The 19,172-nt window shown below is 55.3% G+C and overlaps 1 protein-coding gene and 1 pseudogene across 1 annotated transcript in view; both read left to right on the forward strand.

Annotated features, from left to right (window-relative positions):
• The window catches only part of PYGB (glycogen phosphorylase B), a 53,890-nt gene extending 35,113 nt beyond the window's left edge, over nt 1-18,777 (forward strand). The window contains exons 8-20 of the mRNA XM_038570227.1: nt 6-149; nt 726-818; nt 1,977-2,123; nt 3,355-3,518; nt 4,388-4,502; nt 5,476-5,577; nt 6,289-6,436; nt 9,694-9,752; nt 11,476-11,617; nt 13,302-13,509; nt 14,875-15,009; nt 16,196-16,262; nt 17,552-18,777. Coding sequence (XP_038426155.1) covers nt 6-149; nt 726-818; nt 1,977-2,123; nt 3,355-3,518; nt 4,388-4,502; nt 5,476-5,577; nt 6,289-6,436; nt 9,694-9,752; nt 11,476-11,617; nt 13,302-13,509; nt 14,875-15,009; nt 16,196-16,262; nt 17,552-17,704 — 1,677 coding nt within the window. The 3' untranslated portion in view covers nt 17,705-18,777. The remainder of the gene's footprint in view (nt 1-5; nt 150-725; nt 819-1,976; nt 2,124-3,354; nt 3,519-4,387; nt 4,503-5,475; nt 5,578-6,288; nt 6,437-9,693; nt 9,753-11,475; nt 11,618-13,301; nt 13,510-14,874; nt 15,010-16,195; nt 16,263-17,551) is intronic.
• On the forward strand, nt 1,223-1,348 carry LOC119865466 (annotated as a pseudogene).
• Nucleotides 18,778-19,172: the final 395 nt, after the last annotated feature.

Here is a 19,172-nt window from a genome sequence, read left to right on the forward strand (position 1 = left end):
CACAGTTCTTCGAGGGGAAGGAGCTCCGACTGAAGCAGGAGTACTTTGTGGTGGCTGCTACCCTTCAGGATATCATTCGCCGCTTTAAGTCCTCCAAGTTCGGCTGCCGGGACCCAGTGAGAACCTGTTTTGAGACATTCCCGGACAAGGTTGGTTTGTTAATGGGTCTTGAACCCAGTACGGAAGGACAGGCTGTTCCTATGCTCAATTTCTTCCTCAAGGCTGGGACTTAGGTAGGCAGGGGATGCACAGGACAGTAGCCCCCCTTATCCTGGTCTCCTTGTCAGGACTGGGCCCCTCCTCCCTGACCAGGGCCACACAAGGCACCCTTAGGAGCAGCCAGGGATACTGTAAAAGGCTCCCGCTGGCAAAGCATGATGCATTTGGCAGGCTGGGCTCAGTGATTTTAAACAAAGCCTAGGTGAGAGGAACATTCTGGGTCATGGAGAGCTGTGGGGAGCATGAGGAGGGCCTTGGGGGTGGGCTGAAGGTCCTGTTGCAGGCCTGCCCTTGGGGTCTTTCTGGTCCTTCCCTGTAGCCTCTCTGGCCCTGTTGCACTCCCTGCTTCTTGGCTGGTGTCGTGCTGGATTCAGTACCTGTGCCATGGTTTCATCTCCCTGTTGTCGGCCCTATAGACCAGGCTCCTCAGGGGTGGGCGGCTGCTGACCACTGTGGCCACCCATGCAGGCAAGGGGATTGAGGAGGATTGCCCTATTACACTGCAGGTTGCCATCCAGCTGAACGACACGCACCCAGCCCTTGCCATCCCGGAGCTTATGAGGATACTGGTGGATGTGGAGAAAGTGGACTGGGACAAGGTGAGCACTGAAGACAAGGCTGGGACCATGGGGTGAAGGTGTCCCCACAATGATGGGCGTATGTGATGACACTCTCCCTGCCAGAGCTGGACATAGGGAGTGATGGTATTCCCCACGGACCTGGGCACAACATGGGTGACAATGTCCACCCACCAGACCTGGGCACATGGGGTGACGGTGTCCCCTTCACCTTTGAGCCTGTCCCAATACAGTGGTGAGTACTGAGCTGGCCCTAGGATGCTGAGGAAGGCCTTTCCTGTGTGGCCTGGGGAGAAAGGGACATTTTCCCTGAGAAGATGGGGCTCCGGTGGACCAGGACATGGTATGTGGGGCATGGTGCAAAGGCACAGAAGAGCAGTTTTCTGGAAAACAGAAAAGGATTCTGACACTTCTTAGAGCTTCTCAGCTTTGCGCAGTGGCAGTATTGTAGCCAGTGAGGTTTATCTGAGGCGCGATTATTGCTGATTGAAAACTTAGAGCTTCTCACATACATTTTCTCATCTTAGAATTGTGGCAAAACCTCCAGAAGTATTAAGTGTAAATAAACATGTTGTTTACATTTTTATAAGTGCATTCTCCTGACTTATTTGGTCCTAGATACTAGAGTAACAACATTTTCTTGACGTAGTGTAAACCAACATGTAGAACTGTGAAAGAAGTTTCATGTCATTTTGTAGAATTCAGAGTCCCTCTCTGGTTTGGGGTGCACTTCCAAGGGGTGCTGGGCAGCCCTACCATGGTCCTGTCCACTCCTGGACAGCGAAGGGGCATTACAGTTTCCCAGTGTTCTTGGACTGGGTGTGAGATCAGTTTGGTGGGAATAAAGTAGAAAAGTGTTTGGTGCTCAATAAAAAATGGTTTATAGAAGAAAGTGAATGATGCCAGGTGGTGAGGTAAGTGTTACTCATTTATGTGTGTGCTCTGTCAGGAAATAGAGCATACGTGGTCATGTCAGGAATGCGAAAGGCATGGGGCTCACTTGTAGGCTTCGAGAAGGTTCTAGACAGGCCCCCGAGGGCAGAGACATGCAGCTGGCTGGGCCCCTTTCTGGTGGGATCTGAACATCTCCCTTTGATCCTGGACTTGCCCCTTGCCTAGGCAGCTGGTAGAAAAACTGTTTCTAAAGAAAACACATTGGAATGTTCTGGAATGTTGTAGGCCTGGGAGATCACAAAGAAGACCTGTGCATACACCAACCATACTGTGTTACCTGAGGCCTTGGAGCGCTGGCCTGTGTCCATGTTTGAGAACCTCCTGCCACGGCACCTGGAGATCATCTACGCCATCAACCAGAGGCACCTGGATGTGAGCATCAAGGGTGCAGGTGGCAGCTTGGGGGTGCTGCCCCTCAGATGACCCCTCCTGTCGTTGGGGGTGGAGATGGTGGGATGTACCTGCACCTGGCAGAAGTGGAGGGCCCTCCCGTCCCCCACATGGGGTCATCTGACCTGGGACACATTCCGTAATAGGACTTTGGAGTCCCAGGGCAGTCGCTTGGCAGAGCTGATGGCTTGTCCCCACACCTAGACCCCTGCAGTGTATGTGGGAGTTGTGGATTCAAGTCTTTTTAAAATGTTACCATTCCTGAGTGGGGCCTCACATGTATCTTTTCCTGAAATGCCTTTGTCCTAGGACATCATAGTGGCATTTGGGTGATTTGGAAACAAAGCAGCATCTGTTTTATCTCTGTTGCCTGGAGACAGCAGAATGGTACAAGAATAGGGCACCTTAGGGGCAGCCCCTGTGGCGCAGCGGTTTAGCGCTGCCTGCAGCCCAGGGCGTGATCCTGGAGACCCTGGATCGAGTCCCACGTCGGGCTCCCTGCATGGAGCCTGCTTCTCCCTCTGCCTGTGTCTCTGCCTCTCTCTCTTTCTATCTGTCTCTACGAATAAATAAACAAAATCTTTTAAAAGAAAAAGAAAAGGGCAACTTAGAATCCCGATGTGTTGTAGTTCAGTTTTTTGTTTTTTGTGTTTTTAAAGATTTTGTAATTATGGGAGAGAGCAAGCAGGGGCATGAGTGAGGGGAGGGACAGAGGTAGAGGGAGAAGCAGATTCCTTGCTGAGCAGGGACCTGATGCGAGGCTTGATCCTGGGACCCCAGGATCATGACCTAAGCTGAGCACAGACCCTTCACTGACAGAGCCATCCAGGAGCCCTTATAGTTGAGTTTTTTCACCTTTTGGTAAAAAAAAAGTAGCTGTTCACAACTGGTCAGGCTGTGGTTAAACCCTGCCTAGGCCAGGAGGGCAGCACTCTTGTCTTTTCCTTGTGAGTCACATGGCACACCTTAGCACCAAGGCCCTCTGACTGGCAGGACAGCTTTGCTGAGTCCAGTCCCGCAGTCGGCTCAGGCTCTTCCCTGGGTGGCGGCAGCAGGGAGGAGCTTCCTCCTGCACTCAGGGCTCTGGGAGGTGCATCCTGGGAGCTTGAATGCACATCCAGGGTGCAGCAGCCTCGGGATTTCCTTGGAGGAGGTGGAACCAGCCGCACGGGCCCGTGGGCCTCCTGCTCACAGCTCTCTGTCTCGGCAATAGCACGTGGCTGCCCTGTTCCCCGGGGATGTGGACCGCCTGCGGAGGATGTCTGTGATCGAGGAGGGGGACTGCAAGCGGATTAACATGGCCCACCTGTGTGTGATCGGGTCCCACGTGGTCAATGGCGTGGCAAGGATCCACTCGGAGATCGTGAAGCAGTCTGTGTGAGTGGGGCCAGTATTTGCCCTGAGCTGGGTATGCTTCCTTCCCAACCCCACATCTGCCTCTGGGGATTGTTAGCCGCAGTGGCTGGGGCACAATTGCTCTGCTGCCCTCAGGGGCACTGACCGAACTGCGTAGGATGTATCAGTGGGTGCCTAGAGACACTGAGGCCTCCAGCTCAGCAGGTGATGTTGAGGTGTGGAGCCTTCTGTCACCAGTGCCCACCTCTGTTCTGTGTCCTCTCCCTCCATCACTGCTAGTCAGGTGCCAGAAGTGCCCCCTTCGGGACAAGGGCCCCATGCCTAGACAGCATGGAGGTTAGGGCAGGAAGAGCCAGGGCTCATCAGCGAGAGGAAGGAGGAATTCCCTACCCTTGCTTGGCAGGTTGTAGTCTTGGAACTCCTTCCCTCCATCCTTGACCCAGACGTGTATGGAGCACCTCTGTGAGCACCAGGTAGATGCCAAGCAGCTCTGTCCATGTGGGGCTTCTGTGTTCCTAGTGCTCACCCAAGGGTTTTGTGTTTGAGTCTTTAATTCTTACGGCAAAGCTCTCAGTGGGGTGTGTCCCCGGTTACAGATGAGGAAACTAAGCCCTGGTTCTCAGGCTCTGCAGCCTACACATCTCCAGTGTCACGGTCACTGTGGAAGATGGCCAGTCCATGCTGCCGCCACTGTGCTTATCACCATGTGGCCAGGTGTGCAGTGCTTTGAATGTGCTGTGGGCCCACTGTCCTCAAAGCATGCGGTAATGCTAACTGCTCTGTGCCCTTTAGAAAACAGCTTCATGATCTTCCAGGGGATTTCCTTATGTTCTCTTGCTCACCTTATTCAAAACACAGGGTTTGTGATCCTTGCCTGTTTCCTGTTTTAGCTTTAAGGATTTTTATGAGCTGGAGCCAGAGAAGTTCCAGAATAAGACCAATGGCATCACACCCCGACGGTGGCTGCTGCTGTGTAACCCGGGGCTGGCCGACACCATCGTGGAGGTGAGATCAGCTGCCTTTGAGTCTCCAGGCAGCTGTGGGCACAGGTAGCACCTCAGCTCTTGCCCATCACCAGCAGGTGCCAAGGGGATAGCGATCACTCCTTTATGTGTTGACCAGCAGTGGCTCTTGGCTGGGGACGAGTGGGGTCAGATTTGGGAGGCACTGGGCCAGGCTGGACAGTTAGTCAGTGACCCCAGGTGCTATGCTGCCTTGAGAACACAGTGGGTGGCTGCAGGGTGGCGTCTGGTGAGAGACTGCCACAGGGACGCTGCCTGTCCTTGCTGTGTATGTCAGGGAAGGCGTCCCTGGGAAAGGAAACGGGATGGCACAGTGCAGATCCAAAGGGCTAACAGGAGGGAGCTGGGAGCACTGAATCTCTCCTTGGGTGGAGGGCTGTGGTCTAGGACCTGGAAGGCCAGCAGTGCTCGGGACCTGGTGAGGCAGGCAGGAGGAAGACAGGTCTTGGAGATGACCAGGGCATTTGGAGGCCAGGAGTTTTCCTTATTATCCTAAACTAGCAACAGGGAGACTTAGCTGGGGACTTGATGAGAGGTGCATTTGGACCTACCACCCAATCAGGAAGTCGCTGGAGGGTGCAGGCCTTGGGGTTGGGTGAGGAGCCACTGGCCCCCCGTGGTCCCTCAGGTTTGTGGTGTGTCTGTGAAGGGGACAAGACAAGGGGTCTGCATGATTGTTGGGGATGTTTGAGCTTGACCAGACTGCAATGTCCAGGTTGGGGAGCAGGCCCAGGTCTGATTGAGAGATAGCCCCGGGTAGGGTGGCCTCTGGTGGTTGTGGCCATGGTGTGGAGGTGTTTCCTGACAGCCAGGTGTTGTAAGAGAGATGCAGGCCTGGGGCCAAGCCAGAGCAGATCCAGGGAGGAAAGCAGAGATAGGGATGACAAAATGGGAGGACGGTCTCCAGGTGAGTCCCACAACAAGCAGAAACCATGTGTCCCTTTATGATCCTGCAGAAAATCGGGGAGGGTTTCCTGACTGATCTGAGCCAGCTGAAAAAGCTGCTGCCATTGGTTGATGACGAGGCACTCATCAGAGATGTGGCCAAGGTGAAGCAGGTAGGCCCAGTGTGGGACAGCAGTCCCGTATCACCTGGGTATCAGACCCGGGTGTCCACCAAGTCCACCTACCCCACTCAGTGCTCAGGTCACGAGGAGGCAGGCGGGCAGGTGCAGATCCTAGAGCGGCCCAAGCACACCGTTGCCTCACACCCTGCCGGAAATGCTCATCCACGGGAGGCACTCCGAGAGTCCAGCCCGTCCTGGCATCTCCGCACGCGGCATGCCAGTGGGTTGCACAAGAGCCTCTTCCCAGGGCAGCCAGCCTCGCAGCCAGACCAGCTGGGGCCCCTGGAGCTCTCCAAACCTGACAGGTGGCAGCCATGACCAAGAACGTGGCCCCTCCTGAGCCTGCCTCTCTGGCTGGGCTGCCACATGGTATTAGGACCCAGAAATAGTCCCTCATCTTGAGTCTTCACGCCCTGCCTGCCCCATGTGTGTCCCTTTAGACCACACTCACAAGTCCCTTTCCTTCTGCTTTTCTTACTCTTCTGCTTCTGTGCAGATTTGCTTTTTGGTCTAGTTTCCCATATATTTCTGCCGCTCCTGGTGTGCGCCCACATTCAGAATCCCTGCCCGATCCCCCCATCCTCGGAAGGCCTCCAGGAGCTTTTGCTCTGCTTTGTGGCTGGATGAGGGACAGACATGTCCCCTTGGCCCTGACCTTGAGGACTTCGGGGTTGGAGTATCCCTGTCCTTTCTTCTCCCCAGGAAAACAAGCTGAAGTTCTCTGCCTTCCTGGAGAAGGAATACAAGGTGAAAATCAACCCCTCGTCCATGTTCGACGTGCACGTGAAGAGGATCCATGAGTACAAGCGGCAGCTGCTGAACTGCCTGCACATCATCACACTGTACAACCGTGCGTGTCCCTGGGGTCACCCCACGGGGCTCAGGGGCTGGTTGATGTATTCAGTTTAGTGTTCAGTTCCATTTAGTTGTTAGCTCTTAGACTTGTCTTGAGTTTTTTGGAAAGCTCTTACTTGCTAGAGACATTTAAAGTATGTTTACCAAAAGTGAAATAGTACATGTTGCTTTATGCATGTACCTTAAACTATTTCAGCAGCATTCAGTTACAGGGGCAAATAGGAATCAAAGAGCCCCTAAAAGTGAATATAAATATTTGCTAGGTTTATAAATAGAATAAAGCTTTAGGGAAAAACTTTGATTTTAGAATTTTGTAATTTAACGCAGTGACTATTAATTTTGAAAACCAAAGGAACCACAAATGCTCTTTTCAAGATATAAAGCTCCTCTCAAGAACATCAGAGCTCCCATTATCCGTAAATAAGACTTGGTCAGGTGCAGGAAGCCGCTTATGTGTGGACAGTTAAGTAACAGGATAGATAATGTTCCGGTTAAGTGTTTCTGATGCTCCTGCCTCCCTCCCTCCAGGAAAGGCCCCAGGTGAGGGCCCATCTGTGCACGTGGCTGAAGGAGGCGCTTCACGATGCCTCCCTGGCCAGAAGCAGCAGTTCACAGAGGCCTTGTTTTGTTTTGTTTTCTTTGCTATGGTTTTCTTCGGTGGTTGGGATTTTCTGCCTTTTCTTTTCCAGTTTCCCAGCGGTGTGCCTGGGCCTCTGTTGGAACCACTGTCAGTCCCCTGTCTGTGAGTGGCTGCGCACCCCTGCCCTCCCTCCCACGCAGTCCTAGGCTCTCTGTGTGGGCCTGTGGGCTTCCCAGTATGGGCCGCTTCTGGGTCCTGCAAGCCCCGCTCTTGTACCAGGCAGGCAGCTGGGGGCTTGTGCCGTTTCCACCCCATCATCTGTGCTGCTGTCCCTGTCCCCGACTCCGTCTCCGTCTCTTCTGTGGATGAACACATTCAGTGCTCACCACCAGTCCTTTTTGCAAAGCCCTTCTGCTTGGATTTCCCTCTGGCTTACTCCAGCCGCTCGTGGGAACTGCACTCTGAGTTCTTGCTTATTCAGGACATGTAGGACAGTTTGCAGGTGACATACTAGGCTTCACTTTCTTTATTGGAACATCTTTTAGGTCCGTCCCTGCACTGTCCAGAGGGTGGGACATTGGCATGTCGTAGTGTCAAGTGCATGTGCTGACTCTCTGTGCCAGGTGTTGTGGGTCAGTTTTCCTGGATGCTCAGGGCATTCTGAATGCATTGGCTGAGGTCCTGTATTATTTCTAGGAAGGTCTTTCTTTTTTCTTTCTTTCTTTCTTTTCTTTCATTTTGTTTCTTTTCTTTTCTTTTCTTTCTTTTTTTTTTTTTTAACAACAGATACTCAATTTCTCAAAAAGGTTGAGTTAAGCATCGCAGTGGTGACTTCAACCTCAACTCAGGGCTTAGTACTGATGGAGGTAATCTGCTTAACAGTCTCAGATCAGTGGGTCACCTGTGGATCCTCATCTGAAAATGATCCCAAGTCTTAGGACCTTCACCACACGGAATTTTTCTTGAACTGGTCCTTCATTTTGAGATTCTTTTCCTTCGTGCTCTGATGAAGTCAACACATACCTATTACAAAGATTTTACATTGCAGCTGGTTAGAGTAATTCTAATTCGGTGAATTGGCCACCTTTGGTTCCCTGGGTGTCTTCCCAGAGGCTTCCTGCCTGACTTGTTCCCTGGGGAGAGTGAACGGCAGTGAGTCAGGAACAGGAGTTGGGTGTCTGAGGCTCTGCTGTAGTTGCAACCGCGTCTGCCTCAAAGAGCTCCAGGAAGGTTTCTTGAAGGGTATTTTAAACATTTGTTTGGTGCCGCTATTTTGGTTTCCTCCTTCCCAGACTCCAGCGAGGTATGTGCTGGCTTCCTTCTACCTATCTTCTTCTTGTCTCTTGATTTCTCTCCAGACATTACCAAAGGTATTTCCTTTTCTGCCATCTTGTCCGCTTTTTCTTGTTTCCATCCTGTGTGTGTGTGTGTGCGCGTGTGTGTGTGCGCGCTTTAGTGTCTCGCCTCCCTCTCGGCGTCTTTTCACCTCTGTGTCCTGCAGGTCTCATTTCACGCACTGCCGTTTCCTAGCCTCCCCCTGGTATCTTGGTTGGGCGCTGTGGACTCTTTGGAGCGGATGAGCTGATGCCATCACAGGCTGCAGATTCTTACAGGGAGGCCTGTTCCCCTTCTCGTCCGTCTATAGCCAAGCGGCAGATTCTTGTTACTGGCTGAATCTGCACCGCCCAGGGCTACCAGCAGGGGCTCCATGGAGCCCAGGGCAGCCACCGGCTTCCTCTGTCTCCCCAAGCCCAGGCTGGCAGGAGGCCGTCTGCCCTGGCCCCTGACTTCTGGCTCCCAGGATGTTGGACCCTCCCAGCAGGTTTCCCTAGGGGAGAGGCCCAGGTGAGGTCTGCCTTCCTGTACCCCAGGACTCCGGCTGGCCCTGCTGACAGCTCCCCTGGGGGTTGGGTCCCAACATCCCACCCACCTGGGGAGTTTGTGTGTTTTTCTGAGTTTTGGTGAAAATGGAATTTGTGTTTTGTTTTTTCCTCATTTCCCCATTGTTCGTCTGATTGCCGGAAGTGGGAAATTTCAGAACTAAGGGACAGCCATGTTCTTGGTAGGACCTGGAGTCTGTGGTTAGAGCTCAGCCATGATTCTCACTGCTCTGGTTGGCTCCTGACCTCTGGTGAATGCGCTGCAAAGTTGCCTCACCCCTCTCTGTAGACACCTCGGCACCTCTCCGTTATACACTGAGGGCCAGGGGCTTGTGCCCTGACCCTCTGGCTGCCCCCGTGCAGGAGAGTTTCAGGGTCTCACTCATGCCCCTCAGGGGGTGGCAGTGCCAATTCTATGATCCCAGAGTCCCCTCTTTTCCAAGTATCCATCATGTGCAGAGGCCTTGACAGACAGTGACTAGACCCAAGCCACCCTCCTGCTTTGGGCTGTTGTGGGAACAGAGGTACAGCTTTTCCTGTGAGTCTTTTGGAAGAATTTGTTCCTGGGCTCCTCCCTCACCAAAGTGGGATATAAATGCAGAATCTAGGGGGCTTATACCCTTTTTGTAAGCAAGAGTTCCCAGCAGACACACAGGGGCCCGCTGGCTGTACCCTACCACGTGTATTGGGGTTGCTCTGACCCCCAACAGGAGGCTGATTGGCACACCACATCCCAGAGCAGGGCTTTGTCAGGCTTTAGTGCCTTATTTGAATCTCTCATTTGTCCTGCAGGAATAAAGAAGGACCCAGCCAAGGCCTTTGTGCCCAGGACCATCATGATTGGGGGCAAGGTGAGGTGATATCCTCTTTGCTCCTTGCTTGGTATTTAACTTGAATGCACAAACCACCATGCTTTTTATGCTAACCTGAGTGCCAGTTGCCTGGTGGGCCGGACACTGCAATGGCTCAGAGCCAGCACACACATGGAACACCAGAGGTCCTTACTTCCCCAGGTGTGCTTGTGGACTGAGGTGACTCAGTGTCCATCAGCTCAGCAATAGGAGGGAGCTGCATGGGCCCCCTGCCTGCCAAGCACATGAAAGTGGGAGGTCTGCAGCCCCAGGGGGCTTGCTGGCCTTCCATCTGATAGGGCAGTGCCATTCCTTGCATAACCACCACTCTTCTGCACCTGTGCCTGCTCTTAGGCCCCAGCATGCTGCCCACTGACTGCCTTGCACTCGTGTGCTGAGTGGGCGTAGATTGCTGGCTGCTCCATCAGCCAGATGTGCAGCTGCTGGGAGCTCAGCCTAGCTTTATTTCCTGTGTTCACAGTGGTGCATGCTTTTGGACATGCAATCGAGGAGTCCTAGTATGCTGCCGTGACTCCTTGGTGGGTCTCCTCTCCACGCTCTAGGGCCGGTATCCCCATCCTCTGCCACTTTTCCCCAAAAGCCTCAGCATCATCAGAGAACATGAGGACACTGTGGGGTGTTGCTAATTCATGAGTAGCTATGGGGCAGAGCCCGGGCACTGTGCTCCACCAGCTGAAGCACACATGAGGGTGGACAGGAGGTTTGAGCACCTGTCTGGGGCCAGCAGACGAGGGCACCTCCTTGGCCCCCAGCCCTCCCCCAGCACCGGCCATTTCCTCAGCCCAGGGTGCGGGCTTTCCAGCAGTCTTTTTTTTTTTTTTTTTTGGCTTTTAAAAAAAATTTTATTTATTTATGATAGTCACACAGAGAGAGAGAGAGAGACAGAGACATAGGCAGAAGGAGAAGCAGGCTCCATGCACCGGGAGCCCGACGTGGGATTCGATCCCGGGTCTCCAGGATCGCGCCCTGGGCCAAAGGCAGGCGCTAAACCGCTGCGCCACCCAGGGATCCCTCCAGCAGTTTTTAAAATATTCATTACTAAGATTTTTCAGCTTGGAGAAAAGTAGAAAGAATGGTAATAGTATCCATACACCTATCCCAGACTCCTTCAGGACCATTTAAGAGTTGGTTCCAGATGTAGTATCACCTGTAAATGCTTCACCCGTGTTCCCAATGATATTTTCCTCCCAAACCACCGCAGATACAGGCTCTTTCTACCACCACCACATGATAGGGTCTTCACATGTAGATGGCAAAGTCCTAAGTATCTGGAGCAGTTTGTTTGGCTCTGGACCCTGGCAAGGGCCTAAGCTGGCCACTGCTTGCTGTCTGCTGAATCTCATCATCGGGAGCTTCCCACATGCCTGCATCCTCTCTGTCTGCAACTGATTTGCTATGGAGGTTGGGTTGTGTGTCTTCCCCAGACACCCGTCTGGCATGTCCTAGTATGTTCCTTAGTTCCCGGTTTCTGAGAAGTGGGTAGTTCTAAAAGTCCTCCTCCTTTGATCTCATTTCTAAAGAACTGACGAGTCAGAACAGGTTTGAGGCTGACAGGTTTCAGCACAGGCTGAGGTAGCACATGTGGCGGGTAGCCCCGGCCCAGCATGACCACAGTGATCAGCACAGGCCCCAGGACCCTCTGAGGACCCTGTGCTGCCCTGAGCACAAGTGTGTTCATGCTGAATTTCCTGTCCGTGTCCAGGCGGCCCCCGGTTATCACATGGCAAAGATGATCATCAAGCTGGTCACATCCATCGGCAACGTAGTCAACCATGATCCTGTTGTGGGCGACAGGCTCAAAGTGATCTTCCTGGAGAACTACCGAGTGTCTTTGGCTGAGAAAGGTAGGCCCTGGGGGGCTGCATGAGGCAGGAAAGCCCGCTCCTGCCCGAGTATGAAATGGGTGGTCGCTGCTGGTCAGGCAGATGAACGCTGCCCTGGCCACCAGGCTCTTCTGGCCAGCGGTGACCTTGGTTCTAGCAGTGAAAGGCTTTGGGGGACCTCCCTGCCCATCACTTAAGTGCAGAAAATGATTGTCCACCACCGACATCCTTTGTTTCTATCCTTCCTCACTTACTGTGACCTTGCTCCTCTCCTGTCCTCTGTTCCCCAGCATTCTTTCCTGCTCTTCCAGCTTGTTCTTGCTGGCAGGATATGCTTCCAGGGTGGGCCTCCTCCCACCCCCTGAGGATGCTTCTGCTGTCAGCCTCTGTGTGCTCTCAAGGGCCTTGCCAGCCTCCGATCTGGGCTGGCATCTGCCTCTTCCAAGGCAGCTGGGGCCTGGTGTCCCACCCCATGTTGAGAGTTTAGTCTGGGGCTGTCCTTCAAGGGCGTATGCTGCCATCTGGGGCAGTTCCTGCAACCAAATATGCCTTGGAGTGTGACTGTCCTGAGCTGGACAGGGCTTTCTAAACTGGCCACTCCCTGAGGCCCTGGCAGGAACCTGGAAAACCTGAGCCTGGAATCCTGGCTCAGAGCAGTAGGCACTTCTGTAACTCCCCAGCTGCTGCCCTTTGCACTGAATAACTCTCCCCTCTCAGGCCAGCTCGGCCGGGTCATCAGACGGTCTCTGGTCCCTCAGCTGTCACAGACCATACACGGCTTAGGGTCAGTACTGTGGTTCTTCACTGAGCTTCTGAGGTACCTTACAGCCCTTTGCTGCCTGGAACTCCTCCCTCCTCGCTGTTCTCTGGGGCCAGCTGGCTCCCAGGCACCTTTAGAACCGGCCTTGGGGTTCCTGGTGTGGAGTCTCAGAGCCAGGGTCTGGATCCCCCAAGTGCTCCCCAGCTCTTGAACTTGCTGCAGCAGAGGGTCTGCTGTCACGTCAGCTCATGGGGGCTGGAGATGCCCGTATCTGCCTACCCTGGTCCTTGGCCTTGAACAAAGGCTGGACTCTGACCTTTGCTGACCCTGAGTGCCAGCCACATCAGCTCCACGAACACGAGGAGAACGTGGGGGCAGGGATGCCAAGGCAGAGTAGGACGAAGCCTTAAGGCCCAGCATTTGGGTGGTCATCATGGCGGGCTCTGCCCAGTCTGAATACAGCATAGGGGGGCTTGTGTGCATGTGAAGACAAGGAAATCACCCCACTCTCCTACTTCTTTGGTTCTTTAAGAGTCTAGATTCTGAAGTGCCCTGAGGAGCCTTATGGGCTGATGGCAGGAGACAGAACTACTGATGTGGTAAAAGGGAATGATAACGCCCAAGGCCAGAACCACAGGCCCCTAGACGATGGTTGGGCCTGGTCCCTGGAAGCTTTCAGAACACAGGTCTTCTGCTACCTTGGGTCTTCTCAGGAGTCACCATCTTGGCCTCAGATGGCCCTGGATCAGGAACGGAAGTCCTTACAGGCCAGCAGGAGTGAGCTGCAGGGCTCAGGCCCATCCTGGAGTGGACAGGAGGTGGTGCCCGCTCTGGGAACACCAGCCATGGGCTGGAGGAGGGCGTGTGGTATCCCTACACAATTCCCCTTGCTCTTGTGCTGTGAGCAGCCTGTGATGACGTACCTTCTCGTCCACCTGCTTGCAGTGATCCCCGCGGCAGACCTGTCACAGCAGATCTCCACGGCGGGCACCGAAGCCTCGGGCACAGGCAACATGAAGTTTATGCTCAATGGGGCCCTCACTATTGGCACCATGGATGGCGCCAATGTGGAGATGGCCGAGGAAGCCGGCACTGAGAACCTCTTCATCTTTGGCATGCGTGTGGAGGATGTCGAGGCCCTGGACCAGAAAGGGTGTGTGTCTTTCCCTCTGCCATTGAGGGCACAGCAGCATCCTGGGCACTGCTTGGAGCATGGGGGGGTGGGTAGTGGGGGTGGAGCTGAGAGGGCTCTGGGAGCCAGGCCTGCACTTGCTGGGGGAGAGGCCCGCCTGGTGGATGGGTGGCTGTGGCATGGTGGCCGAGCTTCCCCCCGTCCAGAGCTCCCATGGGCTGTCCCAGGAGGCTGGCTTGGGCGGCAGCTGGCTGCTCTGTGCTGGTCTCCACTGGCCCAGTCTGGGTTCAGAGAGAGTTTTTAAAAGGGCAGAAGACGCCCGTCTCTGGAGGGAAAGCCTTGAGCACTCTGGGCCAGTGTGGGGATTTGGGGCTGGCCTACTGCTGAGATTCCCTGGCCAGATTCTGTACAGTAACCCTATGGTCTTGGAATAATTTCAGGTTTACAGAAGAGTTGCAGAGAGAGCACAGAGCTCCGTAGACCCTTCTGCTAATTCCCCTGTTGCTTACAACTTCTAGAGTGGAACATGGTCAGAATGAGCTCACCAATAGTGGCGCAGTGTCATTTATTAAAGTTCATGCTTCATTCACTGCTTCCCCACGAATATCCTTCTCTGTCCCCGGTTCGCGTCCAGGGCACCCCCGTGTTTTGACGGCAGGTCTTCTGTCTCCTTTAGTCTATGACATGTTCTCAGCCTTTCCTCATGTTTCATGACCTCCGATACTCTCGAGTCTGGCCCCAGCTTGATTCTGAGCAACAGTTGAAAAGACAGAATTGCCTAACTGCCTAAAAGTTCTCAGGGAAATTGGTGAGGCCTCAGGGACCAGCTGAGTGAAAACCCAAATGTCACCTAAAGTCACACTTGAGAGTGAGCCAGATGGCTCAACCTGAGAGCAGCACACTCCCCCCATGTGTCCTTTTCCACCTGCTTCTCATTTGGGCTCTCTGCCCTATCCCATGTCCTGGGAACTCACATGCTTCCACCCCCCAGACTCCCTGATAGCTGTGGCCCTACAGGTGAACACCTGGTTTTCCTGGTCATTGTCATGGCGCCAAGAGGCAGGGTGGTGGCAGGGAGCAGGGTCAGAGGTAGAGACGGCGTGCAGCAGGCAGGTTCTCAGGCAGCCTGCCGCCATCAGAGCATGGTGGCGGTGCACGTGCGACCGCAGGTCTTCCAGTAACCGCGTTTCTGTGAGCCGGGAGCCCTGGGATTCAGTCTGCATGTCGGGCGCATTGCTGCCTCTTCAGGGCCCAGCAGTGCGTGTGGCCGGGCTGCCAGTGCAGGCCTCCCAGGCCTGGAGCCATCTGGGACCAGGGGTTGCGTGCCCCGTACAGACACGCCGCCCCTGCCCGCAGAGGCTGACACCTGGCGCCCCCTCCCTGCAGGTACAATGCCAGAGAGTACTATGAGCGCCTGCCCGAGCTGAGGCAGGCTCTGGACCAGATCAGCAGCGGCTTCTTCTCTCCCAAGGATCCACACTGCTTCAGGGATGTTGTCAACATGCTGCTGAACCACGACAGGTTCGTTCTTATGTCCCTTCCTACCGGCAGGTCACACAGGTGGGTCATCTTCCTGGTGGGTGGTAGGCTGTGCTTTAGGGGTGACCCCCGGCCTCCCAGCCCAGCCTCCCAGGCAGAGGCTCAGACCATTGACCTGGACCGGCTCAGCCACAACCAGGGCCTGCAGGGGCCTCTGCAGGTGCTTAAAGGCAGGGGCACCCTGGCGGTAGGGATTGCCAGCTCATGGTCCACCCTTGCCGGCACTGGTTGGCCCCCCAGAAGGGCATGGTGAGCAGAAGGTGGCTTCTCGTGGGGCTGGTGGAGGCAATTCCTGAGCTCTCTCTTCCCCAGAGAGAACGGTGGTGTGGGCAGGATGCCCCAGAAACTTCTGGAAGGCGGTAGGGCAGGGGGCTGTGCTTCACAGTCCCAGCTGAGGCAGATGTTGGGCAGTGTGGAATTACCCTGTGACACAAATTACAACGTAGTTAATGTTTTGTTACAATGTGTCTACACGTGGTTATAACGTCCCTGCAAGTCAGCAGTGCTGCCTGTCCTCCTTGACGGTTCTTTGCTCCACCCTGTTGGGAAGAGCTGAATCTGCTAAATGCTGAGAACTGACCTGTTCCACTCTCGGTTGCCTTTGGGTTGGTTTCCTCTGTTGCTCTTCAGTGAGGGCTGTGAGCAGGTGTCAGACCAAATGGCAGCCCCCCACGTCACAGGGCTAGGAGTGTGGCCCTGGCTCAGACTGTGATCACGGAAACATTGTTCATGGTTTCGTGAATTGTCTGCATTTCCTTGTTCCCAAGTCCTACAGTTTTGTCCACCACATCCTTTCCCTATAGATCACCAGGTCTCGGCCCAGGTGGGCCCTGGGAACAGATGGCTGCTCGGAGCCTCGCTGTCATCCTGGGAGGTGGGGTCAGCAGGAGGCCTCTCCGCCTGTGCTGTTCAAAGGGACCCCAGCCCCCAGCCCCACCGGGGACGATGCATTGTTTACAATCCCTTCTTTAAAGAAACGGCTTACGACAAGGTTTTTATAGGACAGTATCCCCAGATCAGAAGTACTACTCATAGAGCTACTCTGCGGCCTGATAGACGCCATCATCCCGAGGTGTGGGAACTGGAGTGGCTGTAGTCTGGTGGCCCGTTAGCCAGTCTCTGGCTTGTTACCTACCACGGTGGCCTAGTCTCCTATCTCCCGTTTCAGGTTCAAGGTGTTTGCAGATTATGAAGCATACGTGGCATGCCAGGCCCAGGTGGACCAGCTGTACCGGGTATGACTGTAGGGCCCCGGAGCTGGTGGGGCAGCCTAGCAGGGGAGCAATGGGCGACATCTCTGAGGTCCAGTCCTGGGAGGCCACGGTTCATCCTGTGGCCCAGGGCAGGGTGGCTGGGGGTTTGTCAGGCTGAGGTGCCTCGTGGACGCGGGCTGGCCAGGGCTGCTTCATCACTTCCTGCTCAACCCCTGGGGCCAGGCTGCCATCCACGCTGGCATCTGCGTGGCCAGTCACACCAGCACAGAAGGCAAGTGAGTGGGGCAGGAGTTTCCTTTGTGCGGACGGCAGAGGCAGCCCCAGCCCATGGTCTGAGTTCCCCTGCAGCGTCATCGGGAGGGTGGGGGGGTGGGTGCAGAGCCACGAAGACGTGTGTGCACAGAAAAACTGGTTTAACTGTGAGAATGCCCGCTTCCTAGAAGGGTGCAAGCTTCTGTGTTAAGTAGAGGGAGGGACACATAGCCGTAAGGAGTGGCCTTTGTGAGGCCAGGCCGCCGCAACCAGCTCCCTGCTCCTTAGCGAGGTGGACAAGGGCCCCCCTCATCCATTTCTGTGTGGAGCATGTGCCAGCCTGTACCCTGAGGGATTGGGCACATCCATGCGGGGTCTCGTAGTCATAAGGGCCTGAGCCTGGGAGGTGAAGGAGGGTGTCCGTCCCTCATACCCACTGCCTCCCCTTCCTGGGGTTTTCTGGACACCCAGCCCGTGCGCCTCACCGGGGGTGGCAGTGGGAGAACTCTGGCTGTGCGCCGAGTTGTGAGATGGATTATTAACCAGGTTCTTGGATGAGGCCTGAGGGGTGTGTGTGTTCCTGATGCTACGGTCCTGGCCCCCCCACCCCACCCACAGGGAAGCTGCCTGCCCTTGGGGACCTGTCAAAGAACAGGGGATCCCGGGAAACCAAGTGACCCGGCAGGGCTCTGGGGGAGCCTTTGCTCCTGACATGGGCCTCAGCAGTCTGCCCTTTCTGGAAGGCTCCTTTCAGTGCTGGCTCATTTGGGGGCGGGGGGGTGGTGAGCTGTGGACGGGAGAGCCCCTGGATCCACTTGGTGGTTGAGTACTTGCTTGCTGGTGTTTGTCACACCAGCCGTGCCCTGAGGTTGTGGCACATTTTGAGGCTCTTTGCCCCTCTATCTAGTCATTTGGTAGCTTTTCTGGTCAGCGAGGGGTTGATGGCCACTTCCCTTTGTTCATCAGGCTGCCTGGAGGCTGAGAGCTCATCCGGGAATAGTCCAGAAGGCTATCCTGTGTGGTGCCTGAGATCACTCAGCCTGTCCTTCCCTCTGCAGAACCCCAGGGAGTGGACCAAGAAGGTCATCAGGAACATCGCATGTTCGGGCAAGTTCTCCAGCGACCGGACCATCACGGAGTACGCCCGAGACATCTGGGGCGTGGAGCCCTCCGACCTGCAGATCCCACCCCCCAACCTCCCCAGGGATTAGCCCCCTCCCGGCCACCGCCTGCTTGTTGCAGGGTTGTTTCTGGAGAGCCTTGAGGATCGTGGTCGTGGCTTAGGGTGAGCCAGGAAGGAAGGGTGCAAGAAGTGAGATGCTCCCCAGTGTCCTGCAGGAAAGCAGAGCGCACAGCCCCGGCCAGGGTGCCCCGCAGCTATAGCTCACCTACCTGAGGAGGTGGGGAAGTGGGAGCCGCGGGCTGGGCTCCTCTGAGAACTTGCACGCACCTGGCAGTGAGCTTGTTTTTAGCTTTTTTTTTTTTGTGCATGTGTGTGTTTTTTTTGTTTTTAGCTTTGAGCCTCTGGATTCTGGGGTCTGGGCAGGCAGCTGTGGCCAAGCCCGGGGAGCTGGCCACAGCTGTGGCCTCCTGGTGTCTGCAGCCGCGGCATGGGTGCCCTGGCCCCGGGTTTCCAGACTGATAGATGGGGGAGGACACCCGCGTCTGGCATCTGGGGGTCCTTGGCTAGGACGAGGCTGGCTGATGCAACATTAGGTTTTGCTTTTTCAAGAGGAAAATCAACTTCATGGGAAAACGAAAATGGCTAAAACCTGTTTTTGTTTTAGTAACTAAAGATTGTACTTCTGAAGTTTTGTGCTTGAGAGACAATGCCAGGATGTTTTGCCCAGCCTGGGGCCCCGGGGGTATGCCCCTGCCGTGTCCTGGGGGCTGCGTCTCCTGTCCTTCACTCCAGGCCAGCCTCCCTCGCCCGCCCTTTCTGCCGGCATGCCTGCCATGGAAGGGACGGAGCAGGCCCAGAAGGGAGCCTGCTTTGTACTCTGCCTGGGCGGAGGCTGGTGGGGGCAGCACCCCCAGCACCCTCCCACAGGCTCTGCCCTCACTCCGGGTCCTGACTGCTCACAGAATCGGCCCACAGACGACCTACTCACGTGCACGTCACCAGAGCTGCAGGTCTGCTGGGGAGGCCCGTGTTCAGCGCCTGTGGTCACCCCCCCACCCCCTCCTGCTGTCCTGTCTCTTGGGCCATGTGTGACCATCACTGTGCCACTTACTGTTACTGCCTTGTGTGAGACACCGATTAAACCTTCCTGCCTGTGCTTGGCCGGCCTGGCCCGTGTTCCATTCTGCGCCGTGGGCAGGGTGGGGGCTCATGCCAGGCTCAGGCCTCAGAGCCTCCCTCGGAATGGCCTAGGCCCTGGGATTAAGGACGGACCAGGTTCTCCCACCCCGGCCATGAGAGGAACGTGGAGTATGTGCCAGAATCACCAGCTCGTGAAAGGAGCCTCAGATCTGCCATCAGGGTGTTAGCACTGTTGGTGCAGACTCATTGCTGCTTTTGCATGTCTCTTGTCACCCACTCCTGGCCCTGGGGACGAGGGCACATCCCCCTGGAGCCGTCTGGGATCTGGGGGCGCCTAGTGGCTCCCAGGACACACATGTAAACCACAGAATTGACGGCTGTGCGTGTCTGCATCTGTTCCTTCTGTTCCCCCCTAA

The sequence above is a fragment of the Canis lupus genome, chromosome 23 (genome assembly GCF_011100685.1).
Source record: "Canis lupus familiaris isolate Mischka breed German Shepherd chromosome 23, alternate assembly UU_Cfam_GSD_1.0, whole genome shotgun sequence".
NCBI classification, from domain to species: Eukaryota; Metazoa; Chordata; class Mammalia; order Carnivora; family Canidae; genus Canis; species Canis lupus.